At 43.8% G+C, this 22802-nt stretch overlaps 1 protein-coding gene across 8 annotated transcripts in view; it reads right to left on the minus strand.

Moving 5' to 3' along the window:
- GFRA1 (GDNF family receptor alpha 1) overlaps positions 1-22802 on the minus strand; it is a 223276-nt gene that overhangs the window by 151778 nt on the left and 48696 nt on the right. For 4 of the 8 annotated variants that reach the window (XM_013983783.3, XM_013983781.3, XM_013983780.3 and 1 more), the window contains exon 5: positions 3396-3410. The exons of the other annotated variants lie outside the window; for them this stretch is intronic. In XM_013983783.3, coding sequence (XP_013839237.2) covers positions 3396-3410 — 15 coding nt within the window. The remainder of the gene's footprint in view (positions 1-3395; positions 3411-22802) is intronic. 8 annotated transcript variants of the gene reach the window in all.

Consider the following 22802-nt stretch of genomic DNA (forward strand, 5'->3'; position numbering starts at 1 on the left):
GCGCACCATCTGTGATATTTTCTTCACTACTGCCTTCACCCTTGGTATCTACCTTGCTTATTAATCTGCATACCTGGCATCAAATGTCCCCCAAGCTAGACCAGGAGTTCCAAGAGAACAGGGGCCCTCTGCTGTCTGGGTCACTCCTTTATCCTCAAGGCCTAGAAAGGGACTTGCGTGTGGTTACAAAATAAACAAGCGCACTATGTTTGAAGAGTATAAAAAAGTACTTGAACTGGAAGAAAAATCTCTCTAATGGGGAGATTCCCAGCTCCAGGTGGGCATGAAGGAGGAGGAAAGGCTGGGCCTGTTTGGGCACAGAGCCATAAGGGACTCTGTTTGCTGAGCAGAGAATTAACCCCAATGGTGAAATCTTTGCAATATGCCCACTGATGCTTTCAAGCGCCCCGCTGCGTGGTAGCGTTCTCATTTTCAAGCCACTCTCTCGGTTTCTATTCGATTTTAGAACGAAGGTTGAGCCTACAGATGAGCATTCAAAGGGGCTTCAGTAACTTCAAATGAGAGGTGTGTGTGCGTGTGTTTGTGTGTGTGTGTGTGTGTGTGTGTTCGTGTTCCTGGCTTCATTATTCAACGCTTGGTATAAAAATGCTCTGAAACTCAAGATTCTAGACACGTGGGCACATACAGCATTTTCAATTGCATTTGATGCTGTGAAGAGCAAGTCTGTGGCACTCTGGAATTCCTGAGAGCCATGAGCTCTGAGGACAACAGAAAAACGCAGGTCAGTGAAGCCTCCTTGAAAACGTGGCCCCATGGCCTCGGAACTCGTACCTACGGAAGGCCCAGCTGTGGGCCCACTGCTACCTCACAGTCCCCGTGCCCTGTGGTCTCACCGCCGCAGCAAGTGGCATTTACAGATGAAAGCAGGGAGACGAGCCGTAAAATGGCACAGGGCAGACATGCGCTCCCACGTGAACACACCACAGAGACAGCAGAGAAAGGCCCAGCAGTAGCTGCCGCGCTGTCACCTGCTATAACAAGATTGATCTGTAGTGAAATAAAAGATAATGCAATCCAGAGGAAATAACTTTGGTTTCCTCTGAGAATGTCTGATGTTGTCAACTTGCAAGGCTGCTTCCCTCGTCCGCCCGCCCAGGTGCACAGCAGCCCAAACAGGCAGGGTTCCTCTGGGCAAAGAGGCCTCACTTGCTTGCTCACTGACCGAAGTATACACATTCGCAAGGCAGCACCCCCACCCCCCGGCTGCGCATGAGTCCTGGAGGGGAGCCTAAGCCAGCAGAACCTGGATGCCCATGGCACAGTCAGCCCAGAGCCACTCAGAGTTACCCCGTGTGGATGGGCTTCAGAAACGACCCTGCGGCTTCTATGCATCTGAAGCCACACAGTTTTCTACTGTTTAGTTCTAGCACAATTCCTGGCCCCCGCATTTCAAGTTAATGGCACAATTCTGGACCAGAGTTTTAACCCCCAGAAGAGGTTGCGGCAGTCATGTCTCAGATTCCTTCCGTAAGACACAGAACCTTTTGTCTTGGTCGGATGTGACTGTCATGGCCACATTTTTACTGTCACATTTTACCGAGCATTAATTTCACAAGGCAGAATGGCCAGAAGCAAAGGTAAGGAAGGAGGGGGTGGGGGCGGGGCAGGGACCAGCTGGCGAGTTCGTTGCCAGGATCTCTCTCTGTACAAAATGGTCCTCTAAGGCCAGAGCCATGTAAATAATTCACAAAAGCAAATTCAGTTCTCCCTGTTTGAAACCACAGTACTATCTTATAAAGGAGCCAAGGCCCACCACCTCGCAGGGCCGTGGGTGGCTAGCAGCTTCAGTCTCTGGAAGGTGCTATTAAGTCTTGATAGCCCGTGATTTGCAGATGATTATAACTTCCGCTCTGCATCTCATTGTTACGGACAGGCAAATCCCATCAATCCCATGGCATGACTGATTAAAAAGGAGGCAAATTTGACCTAAGTCATCTGTGTAGCCATGTTTTATACCAACCACAACAACCATGAACACTTGCGATTATGGGCAGAAAAGCCAGATCTGATACAAAGCTTTTCTCTCCCCAGCCTCCAGGGGCCTCAGCACATATGTTCCAGCAAGACTTTCCAAACTCAAGTGTATTCTGTCTCAAAAGGAGACATCTGATTAACCAGGGCGGGGGTGGGGTGGAGGAGAGGCACTTGCTTTGGGGTGAAAAAATTTCTTCTCCTACAGCGTCCCACTGAACCCCCGATTTTTGAAGGAAGAAAAGGCACTGCAGCCAGACGCCCTGACTGCAGCACCTGCATTACACCAACAGCCATGGCACCTTCTCAAGTTTTCTCATCTCAGCCTCTAGCCAAACAGAACTTATTACTTATGGCTTGTTGGGATTTATGAATTAGTTATAAATATAGGTCTATGACTCCAGACTCTTAAAAGATAACACAACAGCCCCCCTCATTGTTACCCACAACTGCACTTCTATCCAAGAGAGCAGACGGATCTTCTCCATAACACGCTGCATGTTTGGGCTGAAATAATCGTGAAAATACCCAGCCTGTAAGATTATTTGGAAGCTATGGATGGGATACCTGGATGTATTCTTAAACCAAACTCTCTTATCCTAAGCCAGCCTGGAATTCAAGAGAGACATGGCAGATGCGTGCTACAAAGTGTTATTTTCCAACTTGACTATAAACAGGCCCTGCTACTGTCTCCCGGTCGTTTCAGACCATGACAAAAAAGGGAAAGAGGTAGTTGCCCATTAATGTGTATCTAGCAGGCTCATCAAGGCCATGCCTGTGTGTCTCCCAGAGCTCAGTGGCTGTGTATCCTGAGCGGGGACTAAATCACGCATCGGAAGACACGGTCTCGGTGGGATAGGCGTTCCCTCTCCTGCTCCCCAGGACACGTGAACTTGGCCAAAAAAACACATAAAACACTGCCTGTCCTCACCAGGCTCCTCCCAGTCACAGGCCCAATTGGAAGGGTTGTAGGGCACCCCTGGGTTGAAGGGTACCAGGTGACCAGCCAGCCATGGGCTTGCCCATACCTCCAGAACAGCGACACGGTTGCTTGATAAAGAAACCCCCAGGTGGAGGTGGCATACAGAGCCCTAACCAAGCAGCCGGGCTCCCACTCGATCCCCTCCAGAGACACCTGCTCCCCACCACACTCACAAGCCCCATGGCACCCCTGCCTGCCCTCTGACAGGTGTTCCCCGTCCCAACCCCACCCCCAAGCAAGGTTCAGCGCACGCCTCGGAGGTCCAGGAAGGCTGCTGGCACGTCATCCTCATGGTACCTCCTAAAGTCCCCGTGACACGTCCACAGGGAGGGCAAAGTCCCATAACCCTCAGCACACAGACGATACCCTTTTCCCAAAGAGCACAGCCAATGGACAAGCAGGCAGGGGGCAGTGAGCTTACCTTGCTGGAAAACGTCTGCCAGGATGGAGGCAAAACAGAGGAGGAGAGAGAGAGAGAGAAGACAGAAAAATTAATCATCATGTTGACAATGACAGTAATGATCATCACAGCTAACATATGCCGACTGCGCTAAACACCCTCGGTGCAATATTTCCTCTACTCAGAGCCAGTGGTTCAAAGCTTGGGCTCTGGAAGGGAACAACCTGGGGTTTAAATCCTGGCTCCAAGCTTACTAACTCTGTGGCTTACCGTTCCCTAAACCACAAATAGATCTGTTTTGGAAAGATGAAACAAATGATGCCCTGTGTTTAAAGGCTTAGATCGGTGCCTGGGACGAGGTAAAAAATACAAAATTCAGCAGTTTTATTCATGTTGATATTATTATTCTCACAACCACCCTATAAAGTAAGGTGTATTATTATCCTCACTTATCCATAGGGAAACTGAGCTTCTGGAAAGTTAAGTAACTCATCCAAGGCCACAAAGGAATAAGAAATGGGCTCAGGATTGAATCCAAGTCTGTCTGGTTCTAAAAACCACCTTCTGACCCACTACTAAGCTGCCAGGCCGGTTTATAAATAACAACAAAAGCAACAACATCACATAACAGGATAAACAAAGGGCCTAAGAATATGCTAAAGTTCCACATTCTTTTTGCTTTTTGTTATTTTTTTAAATTATAGTTGATTTACAATGTTGTCCCAGTCATATTTAAATCATAATAAACGCAACATTCATACGAATATTCCACATTGTATCTTATGGCTAATAATAGCATGCCTTCATATTAAATCCTAGGTCAAAATCTGTGAAAGGGTGAAAAAACATTAATTCATCTTTTTCAACAAATATTTGAGAAGCTGCTGTACACCAAGCACTAGGTCTGGCACCAGGAAACACGCTTAGCAAAAAAGCATAAATGAACCAGCAGACGCTAACATCCATCAAGGGTAACTACTAGCATGACTTCTAACACTTTGCATTCGCTTTGCCTGTTCTTGAACTTTATATAAATGGACTGCTCTGGTATGAAATTTTTTCTGTCCGCCTTCTTTGCTCCCAGTGAATGTGGGAGTCATCCATGCAGTAGCATATAGCACATCATTCATTCCCACTGCTGGAGAGTATTTCACAGTGTGATTATATTACAATTTATTTCTCCATCCTAATGTGGATGGATATTTAGATAGATTTCAGTGTTTGGCAATTAGAAATTGTGATATTTCGTCCATAACTTCAGACGAAAATGTGTGCATATGCCAGGTACTTCAAAAAAATTTTTTTTATTAAGGTACAGTTGATTTACAATGCTGTGTCAATTTGCCAGGTACTTCTCGACATCAGACTTGTCTTGCTTCTGCAGACTCCCAGTTGCCCCCAGAGTATTCTCATCTGCTTGTACTTTCTCATTCAGTAACCCAGAGATGGAAGACAGCACCACCCAGGTGTGAGCCAGTTCCTGCCCTGCTCCTGGGGCGGTAAAGAGGTACAAAACGTCCACAAGGCAGTTTGACAGTATGCATGGAAACGTTAAATACGTATTCCTTAACCTAACTATAACCACTGCTAGGAATTTCATCCGATGACATGCCTAAAGGCCTTCAAATACTTAAAGTCAACAAAGGTGTTCATTACAACATTGTGTATGATTTTCTTTTTTCTTTTTTCTTTTTTTTTGTCTTTTAGCCATTTTTTGGGCCGCTCTTGCAGCATATGGGGGGGTCCCAGGCTAGGGGTCTAATCGGAGCTGTAGCTGCCAGCCTATGCCAGAGCCACAGCAACGCAGGATCCGAGCCGCATCTGCAACCTACACCACAGCTCACGGCAACACCGGATCCTTAACCCGCTGAGCAAGGCCAGGCATCGAACCCGCAACCTCATGGTTCCTAGTCGTTAACCACTGCGCCACAATGGGAACTCCAATTGTGTATGATTTTCAAACAGAGACTTCCTGTCTGTCAACAGAGAATCAAACTGAAAATAATATATTCTATACAGTGGATTAGGGCTCAGCCATTTAAAGTGGTTAAACCTAAAAAATTTTTCATAAAAAATAAAAAAAAAAAAATTGGGGAGTTCCCATTGTGACTCAGCGGATTAGGAACCCGACTAGCATCCATGAGGATGCAGGTTCCATCCCTGGCCCCACTCAGTGGGTTACAGATCTGGTGTTGCCAGGAGCTGTGGTAAGGTTACAGATGCGACTCGGATCCCACGTTGCTGCTGGTATAGGCCAGCAGTTGCAGCTCCAATTGGACCCCTAGCCTGGGAACTTCCATAGCTGCAGGTATGGCCTTAAAAATTTTTTTACACAAATTTTAAAAAATTTTTTTTTTAATTTTTAAAAATGGTTAAATATTTTTATTACTTTTAAGTGACAAAATCAGACTGCAATATGGAACGTGTGCCCTGAGCCAGGGTATGCACGTGTATGTGTCTACACACAAATATGTGTGTGCGTACGCACATGTTATATCTGCATGAAGAGAGATCTGTGATGATGGCCACAGGAATGTTGATCTTTAGGCAATAGAATCTGGGATCGTTTTTTTACAATGTTATGTAAGAGTCTTCTGTATTATTTTAATTTTTAACAACAGAACGTGCCTTCTATCTATAGTCTGACTTTACAACTTACATGCACCTTAAAAACCAGGTAAGAATTATATCACGCACGTCTAAATTTGCCATCAGTCATCAGCTAAAACATCAGCTCCTACCAGGTCACAAAGAGCCCACAAATGCACCTGGTGGGTTAAGCAGACTGCAAGAACAGGACAACAGTGAGGGTAGTTTTCATTCCACCGGGGCACATGTGAACCCCATCAGGGGTGTCATTCACAGGCAGTACACGTGCTCCCCAGGGCACCCGCCGGCCAGTGGCTGTGGGACAGACAAGATGATGCAGCTTCACAACTTCCAGGGAGTTGGCTTAAATCACCACTCTTTCTCTTACATGCAAAAAAGCCCACTGGGCTGTAAATGGGCACTAGGGTGCCCATTACAGGACAACTTGAACTTGGCTTTAATTGATATACTAATATATACATTATTTTCATCACTGACACAGGTTCTGACATAGCCGTGTGTAGAACACCACTCAGCTGCCATGCCCTGACTGTCCAGAAATATACCACGGTCAAGTGCATGTGCCGTCTGCCATGCACAGTCTGAACCACCCACCCACTGACCAGTCTGAACACACACCTGGTGGAGTCCTCCTCCGCCTTCAAGGGTCACAGCCACTGTGAAGTTACTCGGAGCTTATCCCCACCGAGAGGGAAGTCGCTCTTTCTGCCTCTGTACTCCTAGATCATTTGTGCACGTTGCAATTATAGCTCATATTATAATTGGTTATTTTTTTATTTTTCTGTCTTTGTGTCCTTTTTTAGGGCCACACCCACAGCATATGGAGGTTCCCAGGCCAGGGGTCTAACCAGAGCTGTAGCTGCCGACCTTCGCCAGAGCCACAGCAATGCCAGATCCGAGCCGCGTCTGCGACCTACACCAATGCTCACGGCAACACTGGATCCTTAACCCACTCACTGATCGAGGCCAGGGATGGAACCCGCAACCTCATGGTTCCTAGCCGGATTTGTTTCCACTATGCCACGATGGGAACTCCTATAATTGGTTATTTATGCAGACCATGAACTCTCGAGAACTCCTGAGCTATGTGTCTTAATCACCTTGGTGGGTCCTAACTGCCTGGCCTGGTGTGTGTGCTCCCACCAGGAGGGAAGGGCTGAGGGCTGGTCTGTCTCAACGCTATCTGGGCCAAGCCCCTCATTTTAGAAATCAAGAAATCAGGAGACTTCTCCCAAGGTCACACATGGCGTCTGTTAAAGGCTGAGCCAGGACTGCATGAGATTCACTTAACCTTAATGAGACACAAAAGCTCATCACTATTATTAGCAAAGCACAAATTAGAGATTTATCATTCTCCTCTAATGAATACAGACAAAAATTTCCAACATTGAAAACATCAATGAAATGAGATTAGTCTTTCAAATACGGATCCAGTCTCGACATCCGTCCAGAATCCTCAGCCTCCTCTCCATGGTTTTTGACAGGGAGCGCTTCCTTCGAAATTCAGTACTGATTTGAATCACTGGAAAGTGTCAGTGGGCAGGGAGGAGGAAATTCAGACAGGGATTCAGGAATAAGAGACTTTATTCCTCCCAATTCTACTGTATATTTCACGGTGTAACAGACAATTCTACATAGAGTACTATTCTGTCTTCTATTTTAGAAAACTCTCCTGCTTTTCGTGTAAGCTACTTTAATTTTTTAGAACCCCTTTTTCAGTTTCATTTACATTTTGCACCTTTTTATTCAAATGTAAAATTGAATAAACACTAATGTAAATATTGCAACAATTTTGCATGTGAGTTATCCTGTAATTTATACTCTAAATATATGTCTTTTGTAGTCTATGGCATAAATCATTCCGTTCTTAGCATTATATAGCTCTTTGCTCTGAATAATAACTGCTTGGGTGCTTTAAAATTTCACTTTTCCAAAAAACAGCTGTTCAGGCTCAGGCTCAAATGATTCATGGACAGAATGGAAAATAAGTGAGAAGAAGGTAGATTCTGTGATGTTTTATATCCACCCCCCCAAAAAAAATTTGTGGACCTCAGAGGTGATTAGCTGTAGAAATACTTTTGGGGGGGGGCTGTGCCAATGGCATGCGTAATTCTAGGGCCAGGGGTCAAATCCAAGCCATAGCAGCAACCCAAGCCGCTGCACTGACAACGCCAAATCTTTAACCCATTTCATCACCAGAAAACTCCTAGAAATACTCTTATCGTCTTCTGCTCTAATGTTTGCGTCCTCCACCCCTGACTCCCGGCCCACAGGGACTAGTCACTTATAAAATCAAATGGCCTCAAATTGGAATGCAGTCATCTTCCAGTCTAAAGAACCACTGAGAATTAGTGGGGAGTCAATCGCTTACAGTCTCTGAGCTTGAGTTTCCTCATGGCTGATCTAGAGATATTTTCATCCCGGGGCCAAGGTGTTAAATTAGCTGATTTACAGAAACACTTCCCCATCCCCCACCCACTGGCCAGGGAGGGTCCCTCTGAGTGTAAGACTCCGTGGCATCTTCTCTGCTCTCCCAGGAATTGGAAATTGCACAAGAACACGGTGGAGAGTTACAGTGGCCACTGTAGCCACAGTCAGGTTGAGCCTAAAGGACACCAGGGACACGCGTGCAGAGGAAATGAACTCCTGCAGACAAAGCTCTGCTCAGACCCACTTCCCAAGGGAAAAAAGCCTCAACCCCAATCATTCACAGAAACAAAGCAAGCCTGTTTTCCAGCCCTACCCCCACCGCCCCAGAGCCATTCTAGTCCTATAGACAGATGAAAGGGCATCTATAAATTGGTGATTCAGATGCGGGAAGAAGAAAGTAAGGAAGAACTCAGATTTGCCTTTCTTAGCTTCAATGTCCAGTTTCTTCTGTGAGGAACCAGCATCAAGAATATTCGCCCACCTCCCCAACAGCTACCGAGAGATTCAAACCCCAGAGATCTTTAATGCACTGAGTCTTCCAGAGACAGGAGCCATAAAAAGACCAGATTATTTATTATTATTAATAAGTTATGGCAATTAGGCTGGGTGATTCCTAAACGCTGCTGATTAAAAACTTTGTTGAGTGCTACTCACCCACATGGCTAGTGTTTACCTCTATTAAAAATGATTTAACTACACTCCGGGTGAACCCCTCTCCTGCGCCTGGGTTAATAATTAGCAGTGCCCAGAGCCACGCGGGTTAAGTGAGTTGGTTCTCCTTTATTTATCTATTGCTTTGTTTTATGAGGAGCACTGGATGGCAGTCTTATTGCCCATTCAGTCTGCTAGGAAAAATTTACTATTTCAATCCACAGCCTGTAACTACGGTTAGAGAAACCCTCGCTATTATTACAATATCACATTTAGCCCACACCCTACAGCATTAAAGATATGCCAAACAGTGAAAGCATGCATGACTTCCAGAAGACCGGGGGAGGCAAAGTTACTAGTCTTCGAACAATGTAATCGTACTACTCTCTCAATTTTGCTTTCTTTTCTAGGTTAAATTATATATGAGGGGAGTTGAGTTTCTTGAAAATGCATGCACTTAACTCCCATTTAAGAAGTTTCACCTGGGGAGATAGCTGTCTTGTGAGTCCTCCTGTGGTTTGAGCTAAGAAAGAAAATTCTCTTTCAAGTACAAGTGCTGTTACAGTAAAGCACTGGAAATTTAACTGGGACCCAACTAACCAGGGGCAAAGGAAGGGACACAGGAAACAGCCGGACTGAATGCTGCTTCCCTGAATGGTCAAGTTCACCACCAGCCAAAGCCAACTTCAAGATCAGCTGAGGTGCCCCCTCACCAAATTTCAAAAACCGGCAAGCCCTGTGTGAGGATATGAAGAGTTTCTAGAACTCAGTCTGTACAGTCCTGCAAATCTCTATGAATGACGTGAATTATTTCTTTTCTAGGTTAAAAAGCGGGGCCCGCCAATGCCCCTTCAGCACGACAGATGAGTTCTGCTTCGATGAGGAAGCCTAGGTCCAAAAATGGCAGGTGGGCATCCCAAGGAGGGCAGGGTTAACTCCTCTCCCCAACACAATCCAGGGCCATGTCACCACACAACTTGTGGCCACTGGATCCCATGATCTAAGACTCAGTCCCGGCCCTCACCAGGTGGAAACCCAGGGTGAAACTACCTGTAGACTATGTTCTCATCCATAAAATGGGGATGATAGAGAAGCTTCTTCCTTAACCTAAGATTATCATGAGAATCAAGTCAGATCATTTAATCAGCCTACAGCACATGGATTTTGAAGTCACATAATACTAGGTTCAAATCCTTGCCAGCCCACCATCCTAGCCATCTTGGGCCACTGTTTAACCTCTTTGAGTCTGCATTTCTCATGTATAAAATGTGGATGATAAAACTTCGTTCCAAAAGGAAAACCCAGATCACATATGTAAAGCACTTAACACATGGTAGCTGGTTTATGGCATATGCCCAATAAATGAAAGTTAATGTTATTATAATAATAAGCAACAGAACAGAGCAGCAAAGAGCTCAGGTGCTGAAGCAGAGCTGGTCCCATGTCTTGTTTGATGTGATCTTAGGCAAATTACTGAACCTCCCAAGCCTTGCTTTTCTCATTGGCAACATGATAATAAAAATAGCTAATTTTTGTGCTACCTCATAAATGGCTAAGGAGATGAAATGAGGTAAAGCATACTTGAGCACACAACAACCAGTATTCAGAAAGACATCTATACATAGTATTATTAGTCAACAACCACTTATCGATTGCCTACTATTTGAAAATAATCACTATTTGTGACTTGAATAGGACCGTAAAATACCCTAAGTGGAAAACACGTTAAAATTAAATGATCATTTTAATTCCTTCTTGTCATCATATTGTTACGTGCCATTATGAAACTCTAGAGCAATTCTCAAGTACTACCTTATGAATGAAAGATTTTTCATCTTTAAGATCAGAGGTCCACCAACCTCTTATCTCCAAACACCAAAGACCTAAGGGGTTGTGAGTAGAACCTAGATGGTCCAGAAACCCAGGGCCCAGGCTTTATTTTCGGCCTTCGGACATTGCCTATATCCACTGGACCTGTCATTATTGCTCAAGGCTGACATGTAAGGGGCACACCCCTTCCTGTCCTGGGCCGCAGTCAGTGTTTCAGCCATGCTTCTTGGAGGCCTAGGGTTCGAAAGAGGTAGGGACCGCCTGGGGCAGCTGTGCTGAGAACCACTCTGCTCTGTACAGTGGGGTTCTGTGAGGCCCTTGCCTGAAGAAAGGGTTCTGCTGCTCCATTAAATAAATTAGCCAAAGTTGGAAGACAACAAACCACTTAAGTGGAACCCCTTCCTGTCCGAGAGCAGGTCTGTGCGCTCCTGGAGCCCAGCCAGAGTCAAGGGCTCCTCCAGAGCCCCCGCTTGGCCTCAGTGGCACCACACGGGGGCCGTGATTAGTTTTCTGTGTCTCCAAAGCCAGACAGCTGAGACAGCTCAGGCACACAGCACATCTTCAACCCCTCCTGCTTCCCGCCCCCAGGCACCAGGCAGCTCAAACTGCATGGAGCTGGGTGAGTCTTGGTTATGAAGGACTAAGCAAGGCTCTCGCTCCCCAGGCTCTCAACTCTCCAGCCAGATCCCCACCCCTTCTTCAGTGTGGGTGGGCCCCTCTCTCTCTCTCTCCTTTTCCCCTCTGTCCCGCTGGGGAGGCAAGCCGGGGAAAGTTCTATTGTTTTCCTTGCTCCTGGCCAACCCTCACCTTTCACCACAAAGACTAGTACTTTGCTTGTCATTGTCCAACCTCTGTAAATGTCTTTTATTTGTAAGAAAAATATCTTAAAAGCCCCAAAGTATCTTCCTGCTCTGTTTCCTAAAGAATGTGCTATGAGCATCAATCTTAGGCTGTGTGCTCGTGTTCCATCTGCCTGCACTGACTTGGGAAGACAGTGCAAGGGCCAGAGGCTAGTGAGTCCCCAACATTTTTATGACATTCCACCCCTAGTATATCTCATTCCTAGCACAGAAGGATAAAGCTCTTAACTACTGAAAGAACATAAAAAAATAGATTTAGGAATAATACTTTTTATGATTGCATTCTGTATACTGTGAAAGTTATGTTCAAATCTGCTAGTACTTTATGGAGCTGATAAAGTAGAACGGTACAGCTTCCTGGCTAACAGTGTATTTTATATCCATTTAAAATGTTTTCTCTTAAATTGAATTACTTTTTGAGTAATTATAATAAGACTAATCTGGGCTTAATGAATTCATATACAAATACTTTAGACTGCATTATTAAAACCTCTATGATATGAAACTATATTAAACTCGATCCCTCTAGCGACCAGAGTTTTTCTTTGAAAAGAACAGCATACGTGGCTTTCTCTGAATTCTTTTAGATCAGCTAACGGAGAAATCATCAGGAGCCCCACTAATAACTCAAACCATAGAAGAGGTTGACAAATAATACTGTTCTAATTTCCCTGAACTTATTTAATTGAGGGCTAATTAGGAGTCACAGAAAATATTTTTATTAAGCATCCACATATACAAAGGACGGAAGAATCAGTTTGTCTTCCAGAAGAAAGCAGTTCTAGCTACAATTACCAATGTCATAAAACCACCGTGGGTAAAAATACTAAAAGTAAGGCTGTGGATATTAAGCCTTGTGTTCTAAAACATCTCCGAACTCAATAATCTAAGTATCTGGATTCCAGTTCACTATACGCAATGCTACTCATCTTCTCTGGGATTCAGCTCCTCCAAGAGCAAACTAATTTATACTAGACGATCTCTAAGGTCTAAGGTCCTCTCCAGTTCTAAAACATGGTTTTAAGTTTAAAATTATACACACTGGATCAAATGGGCTTTATTGCATACAGCTTATTTGTCATCTCAACCATGCTAAATTGCATTCATAGTAAAAAAATTTCATCCCCTACAATTCACATACATCCACAAACATATCCATAATCTGGCTGGTGATTTCAAATCTATCCCAAGATATTACCTCGGTGGTAAAGTATTTTGCCATCACAGATAAATTATAAATCATCTGAAAACTTTAAGGTTATAGTTCCTTGAATCAATTTCTATCTACCCCGACCAGCACCAACATTTACTTTCCAAAAGATGCTCTTTCATCTCCATTTCAAAGTCAACTGATCAGTTTTATCATAGATGTATTCTTTAGGCAGATCTGTGAGCTCCAGGTTTTAATCAGATTGGTCACCTGGTCTCCAAAATTCAAACTAGATATTCACAAATGTCCAGCAGAATAAATCTCTCCCTTTGTCAGGTGAGCATTAACAGGATGGACAACTTTAACGTGAACATAAGACAATGGCCATCATCATTATTCTGACGGCTTGGCACAAATTACTGTCAGGGGAGCTCCCGGGAGCCAGAGACAATTAAAGTCTGGGTTCAGAGAAGCTGCCCCCAACATCAAGCATTGCCAATGAGAATGACTGGGGAGGAAATACGTTTCAGCAAATTGGCCCAAGTCTTCAAGGAGGAAGTTGGCCACAGGATATGCTCTGGCCTGACCTCAGTTTCAGGAGGTACCAGTTCTGGCCTGGACCTTCCATAAATCCCCTAAATAAATGAGGACAAATAAACTTACACTCTCTAGGTTCCAAAGAAGGTTTGACTAGAAAATCTCTGCAAAGCTTTTCAGCTCTAAAGTTCTATAATGAACATAACCAGGATCTTTCATTAGGACCCTCTGCTCTATGTTCTCATCTTACCTGCACGGTGCATGGATACACACGTGTAATTTTCTCTCTCTTCTTCTTTCCAACTAAGCCAAAAGCACCATCATTCTGGGGCTGCTTTGTCCATGGTAGTCTCAAAGTCCAGAGCAGCATATTACTGCACAGCAGGAACATTTTAATATTAATAGTAACTAATATGGTTTAAGAACTTCCCGTAAATCAGGCACTATTTTAAGTGCACTACGTACATAACCTTAATCCTCTCAATCACCCTAAGAGATGATTATCATTATTTTACAGATACGGAAACAGAGGCCCAGAGAGGTTAACTAAATTGCCAAAGGTCACAGGGGGAAGCAAGTGATCTGGGATTCAACCCAAGCAGCCTGGCTTCAGAGCCCACACCCTCTGCTACTGTGCTACACTGCCTTTCGATGAATGCCAATCAACAGACAGGTGGAAGGATAAACAAGAAAATACAATGCATTCTTTCCAACCCCTTCCAAAAGCTAATGTGAGCCATGCCCATAATATTTTTAATATCACCATCCCTACATGTCTGGAACTCCAACCAGACTTTTTCTGTTCTGTGAATTTGGGGACCAAGTGCAGAAACCACCTAGATGTGCCTTTATTTTTAAAAACTTCACAAATTTTCTTTTTTAAAAAAATGCCACTATCTCAGTAGGTTTATGGCAACAGCTAAGGTAAGGGAGAGCTCAGATTTGATCCCTGGCCCGGGAACTTCCATTTGCCACAGGTGTGGCCAGAAAAAAAAAAGAGAGAGAAGGGGAAGTTTATTTGGTGGTTTAAGAAACCTGTATGGTATTATTCACGGGCTCAACACAGTCATGAAACGTAAATGTTATTTTCATGAAGGATTTGTGCAGCTGGCTTGCCCTGAAAAAAAGGGATTCAAACACCTTACAGAGCATAAGAGATGTAAATATATATATACATATATATTTATATACATAAATATATTATATATTATATGTGTAATATATATGTACATATAACACATAATTAAATACATACATGCAATATGTGATATTGCATAAATATAATATATAATAAAACATCATAGTTATTATTCTTTTTTTTTTTTTGGTCTTTTGTCATTTTAGGGCCACATCTGCATCACATGGAAGTTTCCAGGCTAGGCGGTCTAATCGGAGCTGTTGCTGCCAGCCTACACCAGAGCCACAGCAATGCCAGATCCAAGCCACATCTGCGATGTACACCACAGCTCACGGCAACAAGGGATCCTTGACCCACTGAGCAAGGCCAGGGATCGAACCCCAACCTCATGGTTCCTAGTCGGATTCGTTTCCGCTGTGCCTCAACAGGAACTCCTAGTTATTGTTCTTCAAGTTCAGAGAGCCAGGTTCTAGTGCCAGCTCTGTCCCTAACTGTTCATGGCTAGTGACCTAGCCTCTCTTGGGGTATCTCAGTTTCCTCATCTGTAACTGAGAAGAAAGTCTGCCTTAATTACTTCTTTGAGGAAAAAATCAGATAGTGGATGTGATCACACTCAGAAAAAATAAACTTAAAATTCTTGATACTTTCCTAGTGTCCAGAGGAGCTGATGCACTATAGTGAGCAACTAATGGACCAAAAGGAAACCAAAATCCAGACCCTACAGTCAGAAAGCTTGTAATGATAAGGAGAGTCCGACACACTCAAGGAAAAGGTGCTAAATTCTACACAGGGGTGAAAACAGCACAGTGAGGACAAGAGACATTTCAGAGTTGGGACTCTGAGCAGTCTTCATGGACCAAGGACAGTCTAACCTGGATCCTGAAGGGCAGTCCTAAAAAGAGCTGAGATTTATGGAGCCCTCATTTCTAAGGGTTTTACGTAAATATTTCATACAATGTTCCCTAAAACTCTATGAAGTAAATCATTCTGATCCCCATTTTACCAGTAAGATTAACTGGGCAAAGGTCCCACAGGCAATCTGACAGTAGGGCACTTTTTCATCACCACCCCCCATTGGCCCCAAAAAGTAGAAATGAGAGAAAAGGGAACAGCAGGATAAGTGAGTCAGAAAAAATCAAAGGGTTCATGGGAAATGAAAGAAGACCTAAACAGATAGAGATGTATGTCATATGCACAGACTGGATGACTCAATATTATTAAGATCCTGGTTCTCCCCAAATTGATCGTTAGATTCAACACAATCCCAATGGCAATTCCACCAGACTTCTGAAGTGTCCAACATCACCAGGCATAAAGAAAATGCAAATTAAAACCACAACAATATAATCACAATACACTCACCAGAATGGCTAACATTAAAGACTCATGACACCAAATGTCAGGATAAACAGAAACTAAAACTTTCATTCGCTGTTAGGGATGGCGTAAAATTGCACTATTTTGGGAAAAGGTCTAGCAATTTCTTATAAACCTAAAAATACATCTACACTAGGATTCTTCCATTCTGTTCCTAGGTATTCACTCATGAGAAATGAAAACATATATCCACAAAAATTACTTGTACGTGAATCTTCATAACAGCAACAGCCCAAGTGTCCATGAAAAGAAGAATGGATAAACAAACCTAAGTGCAGTATACCCATCAAATAGAACACCACTCAACAATGTAAGGGAAGAGAAGTAGTAACAATACACAACGTGAACGAATCTCATGATATTATGCTGAGTGTAAGAGCCTTCACACAAAGAAGTACATACTGTGTGGTTTCATTAATATGAAATTCTAGAACGGTCAAATTAATCCATGAGGAAGAAAAATGGCGCTACTCCCCAAACTGACCTACAGATTCAACACAATCCCATCAAAGTTCCACATTTCTTTGCAGACACTGGCAAGCTGATGCTAAAATTCTTGTAGAATCTAAAGGAATCTTGAATAGCCAAAACAATCTTGAAAAGAAGAACAAAGTTGAAGGACTCCTATTTCCCAATTTCAAATCTTACTACAAAGCTACGGTAATCAAGACAGTGCAGTATGGGTATAAAGGTTGGACATATAGATCAATGGAATAGAATTGAGAGTCTGGAAAAAGGACCCTCATATTTATGATCAATTGAATTTTGACAGGACAATTCAAGGGGGGAAAAATAATCTTTCAACAGTGCTAGAACAACTCAATATCTGCATGTAGAAGAATTAAATTGGAACATCATCTCATAACATATAAAAAATTAACTCAAAACAGATCCAAGAAATAAGACTATAAAACTCTTCAAAATATAGGTATAAATCTTTGTGTTTTGGGATTAGGCAAATATGACACCAAAAGCACAAGCAACAAAAGAAAACATAGATAAATGGAACATAATCAAAACTTAAAAACTTTTGTGCCCCAAAAGGCATCATCAAGAAAGTGAAAAGACAACCCACAGAAGTATAGAAAATAACTGCAAATCACATATCCTACACTATATACAGAGGTGTTACAACTCAAAAATAAAAAGACAAATAAGGCAGTTAAAAAATGGGCAAAGAATCTGAATAGACATTTTTCCAAGGAAGTTACATAAATGGCCAATGGGCACAAGGGAAGATGTTCACCATCATTAGGCACCAGGGAAATGAGAATCGAAACCACAGTGAGATACTTCTTCACATACTAGGATGTTTTTTGGGCTGCGCCTGCATCAGATGAAAGTTCCTGGGCCAGGGATTGAACTCCCACCACAGCAGCGACCTGAGCCACTGCAATGACAATGCTGGATCCTTAACTCGCTGAGCCACAAGGGAGCTCCAGGATGTTTATAATAAAAAATTAGTAACTGTTGGCAAAGATCTGGAAAAACTGGAACACTACTGATGAGAATGTAAAATGGTGCAGCCACTCTGGAAAGCAGTCTGGCAGGTTCTCAAATGGTTAAATACAGAGGTTTCCATACGACCTAACCATTCCACTCCTAGGTATATACCCCCCAAAAGGAAAAAATAATATGTCCACACAAAAACCTAAAGATGAATGTTCACAGCAGCATTATTCATTTCTTTTGTCTTTTTATTTTTTTGTCTTATTAGGGTCACACTTGCAGCATATGGAGGTTCTCAGGCTAGGGATCCAATCGGAGCTGTAGCCGCCAGCCTATGCCACAACCACAGCAACACCAGATCCGAGCTGTGTCTGCGACCTACACCACAGCTCACGGCAATGCAGGATCCTTAACCCACTGAGTGAGGCCAGGGATCGAACCTACAACCTCATGGTTCCTGGTTGGATTTGTTTCCACTGTGCCACGATGGGAACTCCAACACAGCAGCATTATTCATGATAGCCAAAAGTGGAAACAAGACAAACAGCCATCAGTTGTAAGCATATAAATAAAATAAATAAAATGCGGCATAGCCATACAATGGGATATTATTCAGAAATAAAAATAAATGAAGAATTAATACATGCTACAATATGGATACATCTTTAAAACATCATTCTAACTGAAATAAGCCAGTCATAAGGGACCATAATTTACAGGTTTCACTTATATGAAATGTCCAGGATAGGCAAATCTAGAAACAGAAAATAAATAGTTGCCTAGGGCTGGGGGGAATGATGGGATGGGAGTAATGACAGCTAAGGGGTGCAGGGTTCCTTTAGGGAATAATGAAAATATTCTAAAATTGATTGTCAGAGGGATGCACAACAATGTGAATATACCAAAACCCACCAAACTGTACACTCTGAGTGAATTGTATGGTATGTCAATCATAACACAATATAGCTATTTTGTTTGTTTGTTTTTGCCTTTTAGGGCCACACCCGCGGCATATGGAGGTTTCCAGGCTAGGGATCGAATCAGAGCTGTAGCCGCCAGCCTATACCACAGACATAGCAACACCAGATCCGAGCCACATCTGTGACCTACACCACAGCTCACGGCAACGCCAGATCCTTAACCCACTGAGTGAGGCCAGGGATCGAACCTGCATTCTCATGGATGCTAGTTGGTTTCATTAATTGCTGAGCCACGATGGGAACTCCAATATAGCCATTTGGGAAAAAAAAGTCCTGGGTTGTGGCATTTCTAATGACTGGCAGTGTCAACTCTGCTTCTCTGGGTCACAGTGGGGCAAGCCAATCTCATGACTGCCTCCAGCTCTTCATCCTAGGGATTCATCTAAAGAACCATGCTCAGGCACTGGGTACCATGCTGGGCACTGAGAAAGCTGTGCACAGATGGAAGCCAGCAAACCCTCTTTTCAAGGGATCACCGCCTAGTGCTCCAGTCTCCCCCTAATCATATGTGGCTACCAAGCACTTGCACTTACACTTGATCAGTTTGAATTGAGAGAATAAAATAGACACCGAATTAGAAGGACTTGGTGGGGGAAAAAAAAGTAAAATAGCTCATTCATAATTGTTTGTTTTGAATCACATCCTGAAATGATATTTTTGATAAATTGGGTAAGATTACATGTTAACATTAATTTCACGTGTGCTTTTTTCATTTTTTTAAACATAGCACTTTGTGTCCAGTCTCTTGGGTTAGAAAATGATGGAAAACTTTTTCTAAAAAAGTGTGTGTATGGGTGGCTGGGTCACTTTGCTGTATAGCAGAAATTGAAGGAACACTGTAAATCAACTATACTTTTTTTTTTGCTTTTCAGGGCCACAGCCATGTTATATGGAGGTTCCCAGGCTAGGGGCAAACTGGAGCTACAGCTGCCAGCCTACACCACAGCCACAGCAACATCAGATCCGAGCCCCATCTGCAACCAATACCACAGCTCATGACAACACCGGATCCTTAACCCACTGAGCGAGGCCAGAGATTGAACCCACAACCTCATGGTCCCTAGTCGAATTCATTTCTGCTGTGCCACAATGGGAACTCCTAATAAAAAAAAAAAAAAATTGTTTAAATGTGGTACTAGGAAATCTTCAATTACATTTGTAGCTCACAAATGTGAGCTATTTCTATTGGAGGTACTAGTTTAGGTTTTTAAATTATAAATAAATCATGGAAACTTTCCTGACCCCCAGTGCTTGGGAGGATTATCTTATGCAGCCTTCTAAATGGTAATAAACTCTGAAAGCCACTCAGCAGTTACAAAATATCCACTGCTCTGCAATTATGGAAGCACAAAAGATTCCTTGTTGGCTGCCTTCTGCCAACTGGTCCCCTGGACTAGAGATGAAGATGGTCGGCTTGGCCTTTTAAATATTGGCGTGCCTGAGTCTTCACAAAGCACAAATGTTTCCCAAATAAGGCAGGCCCGGGAAACTTCAGCTGAACTCTTTAAGACTCATGATCAAAAGGGTTGCCTTTGGAAACGATTAAAGATCCGACTGAGATGACAGACCCCAATTCACAGAAAGACAACTGCTTCTGAAAGGAGTTTCATCTAAAAGGGGCTTTGCATGTCATCTGCGAGGGTACCCCCCCCCTTCACCCCTCACTTGTGAACCCTGAATTGTTTCGAGGGCTTTTTGCGTCTTCTTCTTCGCATTCCTTTTCGAGCCATACATCCAGGGTGACAACAACTGGCCCTGTGAGGCAGAGGCAAGCTCTCAATGTCTGGCTCTGCGGACACTTTAGAAGAAATCCAGAAGCAGGTCTGTGTCCCGAAGGAGGACACAGAAATGGACAGCAGATGCAGCAGGCCCTGGAGACAAAGATGCGCTCACAGAGTAGCTGAGACGCCTACCAGCACGTCTCTTTGCTGCTTCTTTACCCAGCCAGTGCCCAAAGAACTGGGCCAACGGACCCTTTCATTCTGGGCTCTCTGGAGTCCAGAAAGCAGGATCGGAGCTGGAGTGAGGTGTCCAGAGTTAAGATCTTGGTAACTGGCACAGCCACAACTCCACGTCAGGACTGCCTAATGCCAAAGCCAATGTTCTCCATAAGCACTCAACTGTATGGTTATCCTTTATTCCACAAACACCACTCCCTGCTGCGTGATGTGGGACTAGAAGGTTAGGGTGACCTTTTAAAAAAGGATATATGAGCTAGAATCCTGCCTCCTCAAATGAGATGCTCTTAAATTCCTCCACCTACTTTTGTTCAAAAATGGAAGACAGTTTCATTGGTTTAATTGCCTGCATTCTGCGCATTGCGGAAGCAGAAACAAAACAGCTCAGGGCCCTTAATCTCTTCAGGGCGAGCAGGAGGTAAAGTGGGGAACGCGGTGCTTCATTCTGTGGCCTGTCACATCAAACCTGTTTCTTCCACGGCTTACAAATGAGACAGCACAGCGTGTACCACGCTTGTTCCAGCACTGGGCACATACAAAGATGAATACAACGCCATTTTCTGCCCTCTAGGATGCTCCTCAGTAAGTGCCTATCGAGTTATTTTAAAGGGGCCCGTGTTTGGGGCAAAGTGTGCCGTAAAGAACAAAGCTCATTTCTGGAGCTGGTTTGTGGCCTGAGCGATCTCAAATTATAGCCGTTGTTACAAAATGTACCTGACTTTGAGTTTCAAAAGAACGGGCTATAACCTGGCTATTTCTAGACAGCCTGTTTCGGGGGGCCTGGGTAATCAAAGCCCTCATTAACCACTCTCCTCCCACCACTCCCATTATCTCCCAGGCCTGGTAGTCAGGAAGCAACTGGCTGCCTTAGAAAACCCTGGGTGGTGTGATTTAGAAAGTTGTTAAGGGAATTATGATGGAAATGTCATTGCAGGCCACTATAAATCTGGAGGCCTCTATTTAAAGGTGCCTCAATCATTTCCAGCTCACCTAGGAAGCCAGGATGGCTCCAGAGGATGTCCAGGGCCAACAAGCCCTTCTTTGTCCCCAGCTATGTGGAGCAGAAAAATGCCCCCTCTTCCAAAGATGTCTGTGTTCCAATCCCTGGACTCCGGGGCTTTCTCACCTCACGTGGCAAAAGGGACTTTGCAGATGTGATTAAAATAAAGGTCTTGAGATGGGGAGGTTATCCTGGATTATCAGAGTGGCTCCAATGTAATCATATGAATCTCTAAAAGCAGAGAGCCTTTCCCTAGAGAGAGGTTCATAGAGAAAAAGGGTCAGAAAGATGCTATGATACTGATTTTGAAATTGGAGGGAGGAAGCCATGAGCCAGAGCATACAGGTGGCCTCTAGATGTTGGAAAAGGCAAGGTCATGGACTGTCCCTTAGAGTCTTCAGAAAGAATACAGCCCTGTTAATACCTTGACTTCAGCCCAGTAAGACCCGTTGTAGACTTGTGACCTATAGAACTGTAACTTTTGTATTGGTTAACCCACTGAGTTTGGGGTAATTTGTCAGAACAGCAATAGAAAATGAATGTACTGGGAGTTCCCGGCATGGCTCAGTGGAAATGAATCTGACTAGTATCCATGAGGACGCAGGTTCAATCTCTGGCCTCAGTCAGCAGGTTAAGGAGCCGGCGTTGCCATGAGGTGTGGTATAGGTCGCAGACACAGCTCAGATCTTGTGTTCCCTAGCCTGGAAACTTCCATATGCCATAGGTGAGACCCTAAAAAGATCAAGAAAAAAAAGAAAGAAAGAAAGAAAACGAATGTACTGGTTATACACAGTGCAATGGTCAGGCAATGAGGACCAGTGACCAGCACTGTGACTGTACGTTTGAAACAACCAGCTTAATCAACTCGTCAATTCTGTCCCCCAAAATGCTCAAGCATTTCTATGCAATGACCTGGTACTACTCGCATCAAAGACGAAAGTACAAATTGCATCCAAGCACTGGGCCACAGAGAAGGAATTAACACTTTGGGTTGATGCTGTGTGCTCCTGTTGGTCCTACAGAATCCTCAGTCCTTGTCCATCTGGGGATGGCTCAGCACCATCAGTATTAGACAGACCTCTTCTCATGTGGAAGGAGATTGAGGAAGGCAAGGTAGCATTCTCAGAGTCTTGTTCCTAAGACTTTGACCCTCCCTGACCTTCCTTAAGTGCTACACGATGTGTTCAGTGCAGGATGGATACTTGGAGTGACCAATGAAGATGAGCGGGTTGCTCCTCTCTTAGCTTAAACCACAGACCTGTGATGCTTCTACACAATCAGCTATAGGACTGCCCTTCCATACCATACATGTTTTAAGGAAATGCCTGGACACTGATAGAGGGCTATTGGGTCAGAGGGACTAGTGGGCATCCTTCTCCCTCTTCCTTTCTTCCTTTAAGGATGCGACCATAGTTTATCTTAAGCAGTTCTCACCGACAGAAATACCTGGGTTAGAGG

The sequence above is a fragment of the Sus scrofa genome, chromosome 14 (assembly GCF_054392235.1).
Source record: "Sus scrofa isolate SSC_HxYL_T2T_F1_AM1 chromosome 14, Sscrofa_HxYL_maternal_Yorkshire_Landrace_v2.0, whole genome shotgun sequence".
Lineage (NCBI taxonomy): Eukaryota > Metazoa > Chordata > Mammalia > Artiodactyla > Suidae > Sus > Sus scrofa.